This window comes from Gymnodraco acuticeps, unplaced genomic scaffold (assembly GCF_902827175.1).
Source record: "Gymnodraco acuticeps unplaced genomic scaffold, fGymAcu1.1, whole genome shotgun sequence".
Lineage (NCBI taxonomy): Eukaryota > Metazoa > Chordata > Actinopteri > Perciformes > Bathydraconidae > Gymnodraco > Gymnodraco acuticeps.
Window position 1 is genome coordinate 11,396 of NW_022989872.1, and position 18,605 is coordinate 30,000.

Below are 18,605 nucleotides of genomic sequence, written 5' to 3' on the forward strand. Positions count from 1 at the left end.
CAAAATGTACCAAACTAAATGATGATTTTCCGTTTGCTTTCGTCAAACTTTCCCACATCTGCCGAGAGATTGAAGGATGGAGAACGATGAGAGGAATACAGATAAAGTGAGGAGGACATTTTTAGTGGATGAATGGGTTTCTGGGCTCCATGTTGCCTTTAGTTAATGACTGGTGCATATGTCAGCCGTGCAGCTGTGCAGTTACAATCAGCCAGGCAGCTGAGGAAGAGAGATGGAAAGGAGAGAGCGAGAGTGAAAAGGGGAGAGGCGCACACACAGATATAAAGTATTAAGAAGAAAGCAAAGAAAACAGTTCTGCTGAGGGAAAGGAGGCGAGATAGTAGAGGGTTTTTGAGCGAAATAAACAGAGAGGCATCCCGAGGGAATAGAGAGAGAAGGAGAAGTTGCCAAGATAGTTTCCATTCTTCTCATCCTCCCTCAACTAGCTGAAGCAGAAATGGCAGAGGCTGCAGTCCAAATCATTACTCTCAGCTGCCTTTTCTTACCAAACAGCAAAGAGACGTGTAAAAGGGACGAAATGACTCAAATATGCAGCGCCTCTGTGGAAAGATAGCATTTTAATGACAGACTTCTCCACCGTGGATTCGTGAAAAACATTAACATATTTCTCTGGGAGCCTTTTCACCTCCACCACCTTTGACTTCGCCTTTCCACCCCGGCCGTCCTGGCCCATCCTGGCCCATCCTTGGCCGTCCTCCATCAGCTCTGGGATTTAAGCCTTTAAGAGCCTCTTCTCCCTCCAGTAAGAGCTTTAAGGCAGAATGTGAGTGGACAGCAGTTTTTTGGGGGGGAAGGATCAGAGCTGGACAGAAATAGGTACAGATCCAGAACAGGAGGAAGCGCTTGACCTTCGATTGTCCCGGCTTCTTGTTGCCCCACAAAACATCCACAGTATCTCCGAAGAGGCAAGGACACGGTTTTATTGTGCGTTGGTTATTGCTTACGACAATGTTTGCAGTGTTGGGTACACAGGTGTAAAGCAGAAGGGTTTTGTCACCTCTGGAGTTGTGTTGGAAACATGGATTGATTTAAATCCAATGCACCAATATAAATGTGTACCCACTAAATACTATTGATTCCTGTTAGTCATTCCTTGTCTTGCATATTGGCTACTCTCATCGGTTTGTGAACTACAGATCCAAATAGCTCTGTTAGACCGGGTAACAATGAAACGAATATCAATAATCGATTCATCATGTAGGTCATTTGCATCGAGCTTCTCAAAGGTCAACATTTTCTGTCTTTTGGACTGAAAAAAGCACGTTTCCCATACATCCGTTTGGGACCCCTGGGATCTTACTATGGCTATTTTTGTGACATACTGTACTTTACACAACCAGGAAAATGATTGTACGTGCAGCTTTGGTTTAATATGTTGCATTGTCACGTTATCACTGAGTCTTTTGCATACTGCTGACTGTCAAACCCTCGGCTTTGTGTGACAGTCATACCTGACCTCCATTCTTCTTTTTGTGTGTTTCTGCAGGCAGACCCGGGAGCAGGAGACCCCCCCAGACTTCTTCTATTTCTCTGACTTTGAGAGACACAACGCAGAGGTCGCTGCCTTTCATCTGGACAAGTAAGTCACCATCAGCCATTCTCAGTTTCATTTCATTTCAAACCTTTATTTAACCAGGTGAATCCCAAGGGAGATCTGCTGCAAGTAGGTTCCACATGAAGACATCAAAACAACATCAAAACAAAAAGGACATCATAAAACATAGATACAGGGATTTATAATGTACATACCTAACGACGTTTACAGGTACCAACAGTATCAGATTGCATAGCATCTATCCAAGCTTTAAAAACATGCAGTGGAACCAAATTGCTCAGTTTCCATTCTTTTTGCAGACTGTTCCAAGCTAGAGGAGCTGCACACCTAAAAGCTTTCTTCCCTAAGACAGTCCTAGCACTTGGCACATTTAACAAAACCACAGCATGAGATCTCAGGCAATAGCTACTTTCAATTCGCCGTGTGATCAGAGAGCAGATGTAAGATTGTAGTTTAACTCAGGGGTTCCCAAGCCCCGGTGTTACTGCCGGGCCTCAAATAGCTGTGAGTTTATCGTAATATTTGCAGAATTTATCATAATATTTTTTTCAAAAAGTGTTTAATGTTCGCACCTATACCAGTCATATTATTTCATCCAGTAGCCTAGTTCATCTTTCACCAGATAACCGTTGAAAATGGCTTTTATGATGTTCCGAGGGATTCGGCGGCTCAGCCTCAGCCTCTTGTGCGCAGAGAAAGTTACCGGTGCGCCAAGTAGGAAGAGGAGCGCACAGGAGACAACCGTTTCATTGCAGGCTGTTATGTTTATGTGGGGAAATGCAGTGCATACATTATTTGAGATATATTTCAAACTCGGACTTCATTTTAAGGACATGTCGGCCAGGGGTGTAGAGCTATATGTTTATTTGATTAGCTTTTCTTTTTAATGACTGATTTTAAATGCCATTTTCTTAATGTCTTTCATTTTTTTGTAAAGCACTTTGAATTGCCTTGTGTTGAAAAGTGCTATATAAATAAACTTGCCTTGCCTTTGTTTAAGCACCGGATTGGCAAAACAGGAGAGTAAACCAGTCTGCCTTGATCTATGAATTCATGTCCGGGACTCTCACGGTATCTGCTGCCCGCAGCTGTTTATAGAAGGAAAACCTCCTTCACTTCATGAAATGGCTGCAGCATCAGGAGGCAGCGGGACGTGTAACTCCGCTTCTGAGAAGTGCAGCACCAGCGCGCCGAGAGCTGTGCCTTTTTACGCACCGCCTTCGCTGTGTTTACCTTCATAAGAACAGCGAGTGACTGCAGGCTGCTACGTGTTAACCACACACACCTCTACACACATCTCTACACACACCTCTACACACATCGAACTGCCCGATTACTGTGTGTGTGTGTGTGTGTGTGTGTGTGTGTGTGTGTGTGTGTGTGTGTGTGTGTGTGTGTGTGTGTGTGTGTGTGTGTGTGTGTGTGTGTGTGTGTGTGTGTGTGTGTGTGTGTGTGTGTGTGTGTGTGTGTGTGCTCTGCTCTGCTCTGCTCTGCTCTGTGTTTGTGTCTGTCCGACACCGGCATCTGTTTTCAAATGACCATGAACAGTAATTTACACACATCTGGCTAACTCCATAGGTAGCCTATATGCGGGTGTTCCCATAATAAATTAGTTTAATCTTAATCTCGATGTAGTGCTAAATGCTGTCGTAATGCGCCTTCTCCTCGTTTTCCCATCACTGGATTATCCGTAAATCATACAAACAAAACCAAAACGTTGATTTATCTGTTTTCCCGTTTTGGTTTAAAAACTGAATAACGTCGGTTTTTTGGTTTTCCTTTTTTTCCGAAAAACAAAAAACCGACACTGGTTCTTTTTTAAACATTAATCTGTTTTGGATGCATATTGTTCTATTATTTGTTCAGGCTGTTACATACAATTAGCCTCTGTTGCTGGTGAGTAAATATTAAAATCAGTTCAAATTGACAACCGGTCCGCGATTTTTTTTTAATGTATCTGCCGGTCCTTGGCACAATAAAGGTTGGGAACCCCTGGTTTAACTAACATGGCTTTGTAGATGAACATGTACCAGTGACTGAGCCTCCGTACAGTTAGTGAAGGCAGACCTGCCCTGGCATACAGTGATGATGAGTTAATACTTTACAGTTAGTAACAAATCTCAGCGCACTGTGATAGGCGGCATCTAACTTGATCAGGTCATGGGCAGGTGCATTCATAGATCAGATCCCCATAGTCCAGCACAGGTAAAAAGGTCACGGAGACTTTTCCTGGCCTCAAGTGAGAAACAGGGCTTGTTTCTGAAAAAGAAACCTAGCTTCACCCTAAGCTTTCTAAGCAGATTATTGACCTGAAGTTTAAAAGAGAGGCAATTATCCAGCCAGATACCTAGGTATTTATAACAGGTAACCACTTCAAGTACTTGTCCTTGCGTAGTAACAGTGGTCTCCGGTGTCTTTTTGGCTTTTGAAAATAGCATTACCTTATCAGGCACGCAACCTTGGCGTAATCTTTGACCCCACCCTCTCCCTCGAAGCTCACATCCGGCAAACAGTCTCAACCTCATTTTTCCACCTCCGCAATATTGCAAAAATCCTACCCTCTCTCACCCGCCCCGCAGCCGAACGACTAATCCATGCCTTCATTTCCTCCCGCCTTGACTACTGCAACTCACTTCTTTACGGCATCAGCAGTACATCCCTCAACAGACTCCAACGGGTTCAAAATGCAGCTGCCCGTCTCCTCACGCATACCAAATCATGGCATCACATCACCCCAGTCCTCACAGACCTCCACTGGCTTCCTGTCTCCCATCGCATCAACTCCAAAGTTCTGGTCCTCACCTACAAAGCACTCCACCATCTGGCCCCCCCTTATCTCACAAACCTTCTCACTCCTTATCAACCCCCACGGTCCCTCAGATCCACCGCAGCCGGACTCCTATCCATTCCCACATCCACACTCTGCAGCTTTGGGGACAGAGCCTTCTCAGTGGCAGCTCCAAGGCTCTGGAAGTCCCTCCCCCAAGATCTCCGTGACTCTGAGTCCCTCACAGTCTTTCAGTCCCGCCTCAAAACACATCTTTTCAACTCTGTCTACCCATAAGCCCCCCCCCCCTCTCAATCAACTTCCTCTTGACTGCCTTTTTATTTTGTACTTACTTGTTTGCCTGTCCTTGTTTGTCTACCCTCCCTCATACTGTAAAGCGTCTTTGAGTTGTGAAAAGCGCTATATAAATAAAATGCATTATTATTATTAATGGAGGGACCTGCACAATACATCACGGTATCGTCCGCGTACAAATGTAAAATCGCTTCATCCACATTTTGACCTAAACTGTTGATATAGATGGAGAATAATAGTGGACCTAAAACAGAACCTTGGGGAACACCATTTGTAATGTTTAACCACTCAGAGTTAACATGTAGTTCATCTTATCTGGGACATTTTGTTGTCACATGTTCATCTGTCTTCTTCGCTGTCAGAAACCCCTCATTCTTCTCTGAAAAACAGACTTTTCAGCTTCTTGCTACACAGGGAAATGTTTAACCATAGGCAAGAAGAGGGGGCCACCAACTTTTTGTAAATAATTTCAATAATACCTTTAAAAGTGCAAGCTAGGCTACTATTGGTTTTAAAAATGGTTGTTTTGGCAACGTTGTGAAGTGAACTAACTCGAATACTGGACAGCCTGGTCTCCTAATAATGATGTTACCACACAATAAAACTGCATTGTCAATTACATTTTGGATTAAGGTAATTCCTCGCAGATTACTTTTGTTTTTGTTATATCACAGATATGTTGATACCCAAACCAAAGTAAACTTAACCAAGTATGTTTTTTGTGTTTAATACTGTTACTTTAATCCAAAGAAAATAGGTTTCCTTCGTAAAGTAGTTGAGAATGCAGTTTAGTTTGACAGGAACGTCGTTTTTTAAGATACAGGGTTGTGCCTTTAAAAACATAAAGTACTTAAGCATGGGATTGTTGGACTCATGATGGACTGTGTTTTAAAAAAGGATCAAATTCGATAGAAGAACCAGAGATATCCTCTTATATACTCCACATAGTCTTCCTTCCTGGTCAAATCCCGGTGGCTACATCACCCTCAGGGGCAGCAGTGGATGTCCGGTGCAGAAACCGCCTCGATGCTACAAACATTTTCAACTAAATAAGGAAAAAAATCCGATGTTCTTGAAATTGCTCTTACTCCCTCAAGCCCAAATGCTTCTCTCCATCCCAGAGGCCCAGCGCCCTGCAGGTTTGTGTTCCTCCCTGATTGCTAATTTGCTTCTCCTCGAGTCAGCTCATTAACCACCCGGGAGGAACAAAACCCTGCAGAACACCAAGCTTTCCTTTTAACAGTGAAGCTTAAAGAAAGGTGTTCGCAAGATACAGATCTAAATGTGTGAACACTGTTTCTCTTCTTGGCATGAACGCCCTCCATGAACTCATATTTCCTCGGCTTCTTTTTAATGTTACTCTCCCTCAGAAAGTCTCTTTGGTGTGAGCCGGGGCCCGTGCATGAGGCCATGAGTCAGAGAGAATGAATGCCGCCCTCCTGCAGCTAGCATCTGACTGAACAATGAGTGCAGCCTCCTTGCTTAGTTAACCTCCACGCTCTTTGACTTCTCAGTCTGTACAAGGCGAAAGCTTTACGGCCTGCCGGTCTGCCTGCCCGCCAGACTTTAATGAAAAGAGAAAACCTCACGAGGCCCTGCGATCGACCCGAGAAAGAGTTTTAGCGCCGAGGTTGCTATTAAAGTGGACCTGACGTCACTGTGGCTGTGTGTAATTACGAGCGGGGGGGGGGGGGGGGCTTGTGTTGCAGGCATGTGAAAAGCTGCCGATACCAGATGATTGTGAGGTCACACACTTGTCCAGTCACATCCTCAGCGGGTAGCCATGAAGAATCTGCTTTACTTCAGGCTCAATGACACAGTTCAGCAGCAGTTGTATTAGCAGCGGCTTTCTTCACCAGTCTGCTACACATTTAGTTGCACACACACACACACACACACACACACACACACACACACACACACACACACACACACACACACACACACACACACACACACACACACACACACACACACACACACACGGCACATGTGTGGGTTAAGGGGAAGAGAAGCAAACCAAAGGCATGTAAAGGCCCTGTGCCCATTCTAAATATAAGCCAGGCAGGGTTTGCCAAAAGGAGCGCTTTATTTTTTCTCCTTATTTTGTCTGTTCTAAATTAGAGCCTGGCTTCAGAGCTGCTGCTGCTGCTGCTGCTGCAGAGTTTCAGACTGCACTGCCTCCCAGGGGTCTGCACACACACACACACGCACACACACACGCACACACACTTATATGGGCTACACTGCTTTAAGCATAATTAATTATGTGATTGGATTTAAATGGGAAGTGCACTTGCTGCATTAGGCGATGGGAAAGGAGAGTGAGCAGGTACAAAGACATACAGGACTGACGTGACCTGAAATGATCTAACCACATATAGCTTCCAATTCATCACATACAGTTGTCATACTGTATAATACAATGTAGATGTCATGCAATAGCAATAGTATAAAAGAAAAGGAAATATAGGGGATTCATATGAAAATATATACAGAACTATTAAGATGAGTCATTATCTAAGCACTTAGCATATCAAAAATAGGTTTTAAAAAGACTTAAAAACAACAACAGACTAGATAAATCCCCACAAATCTTTCTTGCTATTTCACCTGAATTTCCCTACAGGGTTTAAAAAAAGGTTTGTCTTATCTCATCTCACTAAAGTACAACATTTTAGTGATGATTAAAATCATTGCTTAAAAACAACAAAGCAAAGGGGACTTACTGTTTCTCCATTTTGCTACAGTGCAAATGTACTACTATTTCCCCATTACAGTGAACATATTAAACCAGATATAGATTGATATAAACAACACATATGAAACATTGAAATTGAAAAGTAAAGAAGCCATGATGAAAGGTCTTTTACATCTAACCAACATCTATGGGACACAGGACATGAGGAGAACGTACATGTCTGCTTTTGAAAACAAGTTTAAAATGTTCTCTGGAAATGTGGTTTATTAACGGGACATGGATGGAGGAAAAGAGTGATGAAGCTGCAGCATGGCAGCCGGCGCGGGCCCAGCAGGCCTCGCTGTGTCCAGGAAAGAGACACGATGTGTGTGTCTGTCTCTCTCCACACGCCACACTCCTTGATGGCATCATTTATACGAGCAGCTCTTGGTTAACATCTCTCTCTCCTCCATCTTTAATCTCTCTTTCTGGCCCTCAGGCCTCGGCCATTAGGTGTTGTCAGGGATATCAATGTTTAAAGAGGCCGTGCTGATGCTGTGGCTGGGTGGTATTGACGACTCGTGAATAAAACAGAACACAGGAAGACGGTCACGCCATCTTTCAATAAAACACACACCCGGAGATATATTTCACCAGAAAGCTGGGAGGAAGTTAAAATGTGTTTGATGTAGACTGATAGCCACATAAAAACCACACAGAGGTTTACCTCCGGGGGTGTGAGTATCAGAGCAGATATTATGTCACAGTGCCCCCTTTTGGCAGTGGAAGACAACTACAAGAAGTTCTCGACCACGAATCAAGCCTATCTGCCCCAGTGGCCTAATGGATAAGGCACTGCCCTCCTAAGGCAGGGATTGTGGGTTCGAGTCCCATCTGGGGTGATCTGTTTTTCTACTTTGAACATTTTCATTGGTAGATCTTTGGGTGATTAGTTAAAAGTTAAAACCCTCAATTCTTGTCCAAATATGTAAAATAAAGCGACAATATCAGATTTGTTGTTAAACTGGCACCACTAGAAGTTTGTAAAACTAGCTATTTTTGTTACCAATAGGGTTACAGACAACTATAATTGGATTCATTTGTTGCTATAGAAAGTTTTAAAGGCTCGTGATTCTTACAGTTATGAGGAGTGCCTTCTTTCTTTGATACCCAAGTAAATGTATGGGCATCTTTATAGACAAAGATATTGACTCGGTGAAGGATTGCGATTTTCGGACGCCTACAATTGTTTTGTTGTGTGTTAATACGCTGTGTGTGAGACCTATTCTGAAGCTGAATTAACCCCTCAGTGCTTCTGTCCTGCAGGATCCTGGACTTCCGACGCGTCCCTCCGGTGGCCGGCAGGCTGGTCAACATGACGAAGGAGATCCGAGATGTGACACGAGACAAAAAGCTCTGGAGGACCTTCTTCATTTCACCAGGTACGAGCTGAAGAAGTGCATTTATCGGTTTTTAGCGACACAACTACAATGAAAAAACTATAACCAAGATATCCTTGAGATTGATTTTTACTTCAAACAAAGAATTATTGAAAAACACTGCACCAACTTCTCTTCAGTCTTTTTGAAACTGCGGGACTCACGCTGCTTTAGAAGCATCAATCGAGATTATGTGTTGGTCTCAGAAGATAATTAATAATGAAATGACATCTGTGCAGCCTTCAACTATTTTCTTTCTCATCCTACAAGCTAAGCAAAAAGGGACCAGTGTCCTGCCTCATAATGCCGTGCAAAGCTACTTCTGTGCCCTGAATGACTGTAATATTAATTTGCTTGGGATTAGTATTATCTGGGGACTTTAGCTTACGCCTAAGCAGGAGAGTTAATTAGCGATGTAACTTTTTACATATTATACACATGGAAAACTTTCACAGGATTCAAATTACTGACAATCTCAGCAATTAATACTGAATGTCTCCAGGTAATTTAAATCTTGTGAAGGGGCTTTCAAATGATGTGGTGTGCATTTCAAAAGGAAAGAGGGTGTACTAGTTAAGTATTTACCACAGAGTTGCATAATGAAATAAACCTTGCAGTCACTTTTTAGCAGTTTTTTAAGAAATCAGCCTGTAACTATGTGTGTTCTCTCTCCAAATCTCAGCCAACAACGTGTGTTTCTACGGAGAGTGCTCGTACTACTGCTCCACTGAGCACGCTCTGTGTGGGAAACCCGACCAGATCGAGGGATCCCTCGCCGCCTTCCTGCCCGACCTGGCGCTCGCCAAACGCAAGACCTGGAGGAACCCGTGGAGACGCTCCTACCACAAACGCAAGAAGGCAGAGTAAGAGAATCATCCTGAACAAACAGACACTGAGCAGGGGTTCACTGTGCTGCTATCAGAGGATATTTATTACACTCACTGACAGATACTGAGGGCGTTAACTCATGAGCAAGATATCTGAGGTGTGTACGTTAAGAAGGATTCAAATGAAGTCATCACATATGTACACACAGGGATATTTAAAGGTCCCCTATTATACCGTTTTTCATCAATATATTATAGGTCTCAGATACAAAAAAGTACCTTGGTCGGTGATTGGCTAATGGTTACACAAGCCAAAACATCGTTATGACATCATAAAGTGGCCAAAATCTGATCAGCTCATTTTCAGACAGGTTTTTATAGAAATGGATCAGGACGAAAAGAGAGAGAATCTTTGTTCCTGAAACTTTCAGAGTCTCTTTACTCAGAGGGGACACATGTTGATGTAGAAGAGACATGAAGAAGAGGGGACACATGTTGATGTAGAAGAGACATGAAGAAGAGGGGACACATGTTGATGTAGAAGAGACATGAAGAAGAGGGGACACATGTTGATGTAGATGAGACATGAAGAAGAGGGGACACATGTTGATGTAGAAGAGACATGAAGAAGAGGACACATGTTGATGTAGAAGAGACATGAAGAAGAGGGGACACATGTTGATGTAGAAGAGACATGAAGAAGAGGGGACACACGTTGATGTAGAAGAGACATGAAGAAGAGGGGACACATGTTGATGTAGAAGAGACATGAAGAAGAGGGGACACATGTTGATGTAGAAGAGACATGAAGAAGAGGGGACACATGTTGATGTAGAAGAGACATGAAGAAAAGGGGACACATGTTGATGTAGAAGAGACATGAAGAAGAGGGGACACATGTTGATGTAGAAGAGACATGAAGAAGAGGACACATGTTGATGTAGAAGAGACATGAAGAAGAGGGGACACATGTTGATGTAGAAGAGACATGAAGAAGAGGGGACACATGTTGATGTAGAAGAGACATGAAGAAGAGGGGACACATGTTGATGTAGAAGAGACATGAAGAAGAGGGGACACATGTTGATGTAGAAGAGACATGAAGAAGAGGGGACACATGTTGATGTAGAAGAGACATGAAGAAGAGGGGACACATGTTGATGTAGAAGAGACATGAAGAAGTGGATTTTGCATGATAGGTGACCTTTAAGGAGGATTCAAATCAATTCGTCACATATGTACATGGAACCACACACAGAGATATTTAGTCACTGCATTCAATTGATCCTAATCCTAATTCTCTCAGACTGAGCTGCTGCCGCCCCCAGCTCCATTTACTGTATATATTATATATAACATCCAATTAAAACTGACTGACATCCGATAAGATAATACAACCAACTGTACAGATCATCACTTAATTATAATCTAGTGATGATAATGATCTTAGTTCTCCAAATGATTACGAGAATTAATTGGAAAAACACTTTAAAGGCGAAACAAGTTGGATTTTTGGTGATGTGTTAAAGCAGCATACATTCAATACATTACAAATTAAGCTTAGTCTGAATAATATTAAAAACTGCCTGCAATTTAACAATAGCCTCCTTACTGGAGGGACCTGCACAATACATCACGGTATCGTCCGCATACAAATGTAAAATCGCTTCATCCACATTTTGACCTAAACTGTTGATATAGATGGAGAATAATAGTGGATCTAAAACAGAACCTTGGGGAACACCATTTGTAATATGTCCGGGCAGCATGAAGTCTGCAGATCTCTTGTTTCACCCACCTGTTTTAACCGCTCCTTGGCCAATGATAAAAACCCAGAAGCGTATCCATTCTATTCATAGCACTTTAAAACCTTTGCCTTGTTTAAAGCTAATGTTATTGTAAGATCTTGCTGTTTTGAGTGTGTGTCTTCATGGCTATTATAAGTCGCTTTGGTAAAAAGGCATCAGCTAAATGTGATATTTGAATGTCCTCAGATGGGAGGTGGACCCGGATTACTGTGAGGAAGTGAAACAGACCCCTCCGTACGACAGCGGGACGCGACTGCTGGACATCATGGACATGACCGTGTTTGACTTCCTCATGGGTGAGAGTCCCTGTCCCACAATGGTCACTTTTAAGAGGTTAATAATGGGCAAACACTGATGGATTACACTTGTGGTCAAACTGTTTATCTGTACATTAAAGTACATATTAAATCAATAAAATCAACAGGAATTTGGACACATAATTTAGTATTGCTTTTATTGTGCTCTCCTCAAAGCAACCAGAATGTCACCTCCCTTTATTTAATTGTTAGACTTGCTCAAACCTTTTCCAACACTGTTTTAGTTAAACGGTCAAACTGAAGAAGTAATAGATGTACAAAAGAAGTAACCACTGTGTACTAGACCTGCTTTCTGGTGCAATCATACATGAATGTGATGGTGGCAATGAGGAAAGAACCAATCCCTATTAAAAGAGGGATTTGTAGATAAAGAGAAACACATGCATATATGCACTCATTTTGGTAGAGAAAGGCATAAGGTTTACTACACACACATGTGCTCTCCTTGTTTAAATCTCAGCTGAATAGTTTACTGTTATTCCCACACAGGAAACATGGATCGGCACCATTATGAGACGTTTGAAAAGTTTGGAAATGAGACGTTTATCATCCATCTGGACAACGGCAGAGGGTGAGTCACTGCTTTGTAACTCAAGAGGCTTCAGAAACGATTCAACTGCTTTCATTATTCCACTCTGCAGCAGTGCATCCACACAAAGGACGAGATAATTACAGCAATAATAAGCTGCGGGTTGCTGTGGAATGTTCATGGTTACGAAGAAGAACTAAGCACACAATAAAATGACTCACAAACAGATTTTTAAATCATTACATGTCACTTGTTAGACGCTGATTTTATCCAAAGCGACTTACATACTCAATACTGTGGACAATCCCCACAGGAACAATCTGGGGTGAAGTGTCTCAGGGACACAACGACATGCTGACTGCAGTGGGGTTTGAACCTGTGCTCCCCTGATCCGAACACCAACGCACTAACCCACTGCGCCACAGCCTCCCTAAAAATAATCTAAGCCTCTATCTTTTCGTCCGACAGATTCGGAAAGCACTCCCATGACGAGGTCTCCATCCTGGTGCCGCTGACCCAGTGCTGCAGGTGAGCTCTTCTTCATTGGTGTTCTTTTATGTAGCTCCATAAGAAGGGTAAGGAAGCCATGAAGAGAATGTATCTTTATTGTCATCATACAAAGTACAATAAAATGTCTTTGGCAACTCTCACTGCAGTCAAACATAGACACAATAAATAAACGAGTGGTAAAAGCAGAGGTAGTAGCGATGACAGTGCAACGAGATAAAATGCAATGTCAATGTGCATGTTACTCTTACAGTCTAAATATATATTAGTAAAATAGCCATAAGTATGTCTAAATAGTAGTGCTTGCAGTCTTGAGGCGAGAACATTTGATCAAAAAGTTCTAGTGATCCATTTCAAAACCTTTTTTTTTACCAGGATAATTGTTCTAGGTTTCTTTCTTTTGGCTATACATGTTTAATCAAAGCTTATCCATCAAGTAACACGATATAAATGTATACATATGTACCTTGTGTTTAGTGTGCATGGAGAAATTAACACTATTGGAAGAAAACATGAATGGTTTCACCCCCATTCAGAACATGCGTAGTGGTGCACTTCAGCCTCTAGTGGCCCAAATGAGTATTACAACAACAAACACTTCAACCCACTTTACACCTGGGGGGTATACTACGAAGCAGGATTTTCGCTTAGCCGGCTAAATTCAGGGGAAACTCCGGCTTTCCGGTCCTACGAAGCTGGTTCTCTTTTTAGCAGGCTAGATCTCCATGGTAACTTATGCTTAGCGGCTAACCTGGTCGGGACCAGGTTAGGTTGCAGGCTAAGAGCTCAACTCAGTGAAAGCACCGCCTCCTGACCAATCAGAGCTCAGTGTGCGGAGTTTAAAGCGATCAAGTCATATTACAGGAGAAAGGAAATACAGAAAAGCTGCCGTCGCAGGAAAGACGGCCGGCAAAAATCACCGACTGTGTGAACGTGAACATTAATAGAATATCACCTCCCATCTTCAGAGCAATCTGACTATTATAACATTAGTGTTAAGAAAGCTTACTTAAATATCTGCCACAACATAAGTAACCAGATCAAAGTAACATTACGTACAGTCCGTGGCATATCACTTCATAATGTATCATATATTTTCTTATCTGAGTCAGCTGAGCCGTATCTGGCCGTGCAACACTCACAGTGTCACAGACTGTATGCAGAAGTATTATTTTAAGCAACACATTAAGTTGACGAAACACTCGAGTCAAATGTAATTAAAGTCAGATCGTGTTTTAGACGGGGCAGTGATATCATAAACCTGTTAATGTACGCATTCAAACACTTTTTCTTTTACCAGCTGTATTCACCTTGCAGGTGCAGCTATGTGGCTTTTATCCTGGATAAAGTGTTTAAGTCATGGATGTTTAAAGTTTAACTTCTTCATTTTTGACTAATATTAAAGTTCACTTTTCATTCAGGAAGTATGACGCTGCGCTGTCAGTCCGCTTCTCCATGTTTGTGATTGGTCGAATGCTCCAGATACCACCCCTTTCATGTGAACGCGCACCTAACTAGATAGGACACGGCTGGCTTGAGCGATCCACTTGATAACCAGCGTCGTAGTACAGTTTAGCGAGAGCGCGTATGTTTTGGATTAGGCCAACCGGCTAACTCAAACATATCCAGGTTAGGTTGAACCAGCTTCGTAGTACAGGCCCCTGGCATTAACATGTGTCCTGGGCATGTAACAAGTCTCTCTTTATTCTTTATTTCACAAAGCTGCTCTGACTCTTACCCCCCCCCCCCTCCTCTCTCCCTGCAGGATCAGGAAGTCGACCCACCTGCGTCTGCAGCTGCTGGCTAAAGAGGAGTTCAAGCTGTCGCTGCTGATGTCAGAGTCTCTGGTGAGGGACCGGCTGAGCCCCGTCCTCATCCAGCAACACCTGCAGGCCATGGACCGGAGGGTGCGCCAGGTCAGAGCCACACACACACACACACACACACACACACACACACACACACACACACACACACACACACACACACACACACACACACACACACACACACACACACACACACACACACACACACACCAAAACTACAGTGAATATAACCATTCGAACATGTTGAATAAAATATATTTTAACCACTTTTATAATTTCCCCCTGTAATGAACCTTCTTAAGCAAAAAATTATTATACTATTTGCCTTTTTTATATTTTTCTTCGATGCCTCTTGAGTCGAACGATCCGTCTTGGCTATACGCAGCAGATGTCGTCACCACACACACACACACACACACACACACACACACACACACACACACACACACACACCACACACTCTCATTTATACTGTGTGTGTTGTTGTTTATTTGTGACCGTGTTGACTTTGTTTTTAAGACATGGCATTGGCATACAATCTATGACTTTTTAAAATGTTTGTGACGTGTTTGTGACATACCATGACTATGGACAATTTGTATGGCATACGATGCTTTTACTTTTCCCAGATTTGTTTTGAAAATGTATTATGACAACAGACCTCCATAGATTCATTTGGAAACCTCAATAGATGCTTCAAATGTATGCAAAAAAGGATTTATTACAGCCCTAATGCATTTATATATCTTGTATCTCACAAGGCATTTGCAATAATTAAGTCATTAATTGATTAATTGTATATATTTATATTATTTGATTGCATCTGTTTGTAGCATTATAACTCAAGCAAAATGTCCTAAGTTAACAATACAATATATATCTTATCTTGTATGTAAAACATCTTTGAGCATGAGGAAAAGCGCTATAAAAATCCCATGTATTATTATTATTATTATTAACTTAACCTTTTCTCTTATCCTGTGGTGTTTCTTCGTCACTAGGTGCTGAATGTGCTGTCAGACTGCGTAGAGAAGGAGGGCTACAGTTACGTTGTGGAGGACGACCTCCAGGGGCCCGCCCCGCCCCCCCGGCAGAGGTAGCTGTCCCGGGGCGCTGGCAGCAGGACCGACTCACTGACTCCCTGCAGAAAGTAGATCCGGTCTCTCTCTTAAAAAACCCTGAAACTCAGATGCTCTCCGTCTGCACTGGGATTTATTTTACCGCAGCCTGGAAGTGAAGCCTGCTGGATGGGACTTACAAACTTGACTTGAGCTGCACGGGTGACGAGTGGATGAACCTGGGTGGGGGTTACAAACTGAACTGAGCCCCTACATCACATGGACTCCTTAAAAAAAACACCCCCTCTGACTCTAGTGTCATAGCGTCACCTGCAGCACTACGAAACACACGAAAGTCTTGAAAGAGACGCCTTCTCTCTGTCTTCAGGAACCTGCTTTTGAATTCAGTGAATCTGAGGGACTGTAAAAGTTACACCCCGCCACCCATCTCCTCTCTCTCTCTCTCTCTCTCTCTCTCTCTCTCTCTCCTCTTCTTCGCCTCTCTCTCTCTCCTCTGCTCTCTTCTCTCTCTCTCTCTCTCTTCACGAGCTGAATTATGTGTTTATACGTATCGTTGGTATTGAAGTGTTTCAGTTCACGGTGGACGAGGAGATTCCCGTTGTCTTAATTATCCAAATGTATTGATTTGCTGAAAAAATGTTTTATTGCATAGTGTCTTTTATTATTTGTATTCTAGCTTCTATCATTGGTATTCAAGATGGAAATAGTGGAGTGCAGGTTTACTCCTGGATTTACCTGCCCATAAATAAGAGTATTTATTTAAAAATAAGCCTATTTATTATTTGAAATCACTTTCTGTTTAAAAAAACACAGTGGTGTACTTCCTCATTTGTCCACAAGAGGGCGAACTGAGCACGTGCTAAAGCTCCGCGCCTCTCAGTCAAATCTCCATATTGAAAATATCTTTCAAAAGTATTGGTTAAATTCAAACTACTGTGTTCCTTTATGACAGTGCTACAGATTTAGAGTACCAAAAGCCAAATGTGACACTTAATCGTTTTATATTTTTGTTTTGTTTGTAATATATTTGATGTCCAGATGTTGCTGTTGTGGAGAGATTATTTTTCAGGATGTATATTTCATTCATTACCAACAGCTGACAGATTTGAACTGTCAACGGTGCGGTCGCTGGAGGAAAGTTAATATATAAAGTAGGAAAATCTAGTGCCTGTGCAATGATAGAAATACTTGAATGTCTGGTTTCATGGTGGAGAGGTGGTGTGTGTGTGTGTGTGTGTGTGTGTGTGTGTGTGTGTGTGTGTGTGTGTGTGTGTGTGTGTGTGTGTGTGTGTGTGTGTGTGTGTGTGTGTTGTGTGTGTGTGTGTGTTGTGTGTGTGTGCGTGTGTGTGTGTGTGTGTGTGTGTGTGTGTGTGTGTGTGTGTGTGTGTGTGTGTGTGTGGTGTGTGTGTGTGTGTGTGTGTGTGTGGTGTGGAGAACCTTAAGATGATGTTCTTAAAGGGAAACGCTTCTTTGTTTTTTTATTCAACTTTCTGTGGATTTCTTTGTTTTCATTTCTTTGCATCATGGTTACAGTGCAATAAAACAAAAATAAGCAGAATGTTATAACGTGTCTGTTTTTTATCAGAAGTATGCGGGTTTGCTTTGTTTAAATAGTACCGTCTGAGTGGAAATGGAGAAACCTTCTTCCTTATGAAACGCTCACAAAGAGACCAAAAGTGCTGATATCTCAAAGACTTAATTAACAAAAGTCGCTCTGTTTTGAAAAATGAAGCACAACTACAACATGCTCTTATTCCTTGAGCTCCTATAACACTGATGTTTAAATGTTTCACAATTAAACATGACGACAGACATTCGTAGCTTCATTTGGAAACCTCAATAGCTGATCAGAAAGTTAAAAAAAAACGTAAATGTAATGCATTTATGTAAGTTATCTCCCGGCATGAGCAATAGTTAAGTATCTTTGTCTTCACCTTATCTTAGCGCAGTGGGTGTCATTAAGTGAGCGAGGCGCTGAGGATGGCTGCACTGAAAATGGCCCTCAGCCGCTCTGTGTGTGTTTACTGTTCCCACCCCCCACCGCTGTGTTTTCATAACCTTTCCTCACAGAACAGCCCCCGGAAACACCACTCGCTAGGTTTACATACACACACACACACACACACACACACACACACACACACACACACACACACACACACACACACACACATACCATGTATACATCACTTCAGGGGACATTACATTGACTTACATGCATTTCCTGGAGACTTATCCGAACCTTAACCATAACCAACACATGCCTAACCCTAACCCTAATCCTAAACCTAACCAAGTCTTCACCCTAAAATTAATGATTCCCCTCATGGGGACCTCCATTTGTCCCCATAAGGGAAACCAGTCCCCACACGTGACTATAGCCGCATTCACACCGCAGGACTTTCCCTGGTACTTTGGTTCTTTAGTTCCGGCACTAAAGTACGGCAAGTCCTGCGGTGTGAAAGCGGCTTATGTAAACAGATTTAGGTCCCCACAAGTATAGTAATGCTAGACCACACACACACACACACACACACACACACACACACACACACACACACCACACACACACAACACACACACAACATGCGTAGACAGCGCTATGAATGGAGGAAGTCTGAGACAACATCAGAGGTGACCAGAGGGAGAACCTCGTCATGGGAGCGAGGAGCTAATCTGATCTGAGGTCAGACAACTGATACTGAGACCTCCTTCCTCCTCCTCTCCTCCTCCTCCTCCTCCTCCTCCTCCTCCTCCTCCCTCCTCCTCCGCCTCACTCCTCCTCCTCCTCCTCCTCCTCCTCTTCTCCTCTCCTCCTCTTTCCTCCTCCTTCCTTCCTCTTCTTCCTCTCTCCTCTTCATCTCTTCCTCTCCTCCTCTTCCTCTCTGTTTCTTACAGTTTGTTTATGAATCAATCTAGTCTGGAGTGAGGA

At 42.7% G+C, this 18,605-nt stretch overlaps 1 protein-coding gene and 1 non-coding gene across 2 annotated transcripts; both read left to right on the forward strand.

Moving 5' to 3' along the window:
* The first annotated feature begins 969 nt into the window (after positions 1-969).
* LOC117533536 (extracellular serine/threonine protein kinase FAM20C-like) lies at positions 970-16,073 on the forward strand. Its single transcript, XM_034197328.1, has 9 exons — positions 970-995; positions 1,508-1,600; positions 8,665-8,780; positions 9,460-9,640; positions 11,599-11,708; positions 12,219-12,300; positions 12,727-12,786; positions 14,531-14,681; positions 15,596-16,073. Exons 1-9 carry the CDS (start codon positions 970-972, stop codon positions 15,692-15,694), a joined length of 918 nt encoding a protein of 305 aa, XP_034053219.1. The 3' UTR covers positions 15,695-16,073.
* On the forward strand, positions 8,168-8,240 carry trnar-ccu. The gene has a single exon. It is a non-coding gene; the product is annotated as a tRNA-Arg (tRNA).
* Positions 16,074-18,605: the final 2,532 nt, after the last annotated feature.

Coding starts and splice junctions, on each gene's coding strand:
- LOC117533536 (XM_034197328.1), top strand. CDS start 970: ATGTTTGCAGTGTTGGGTACACAGGT. Junction 12,301..12,726: donor CATCTGGACAACGGCAGAGG/GTGAGTCACTGC, acceptor TTCGTCCGACAG/ATTCGGAAAGCACTCCCATG. Junction 14,682..15,595: donor TGGACCGGAGGGTGCGCCAG/GTCAGAGCCACA, acceptor CTTCGTCACTAG/GTGCTGAATGTGCTGTCAGA.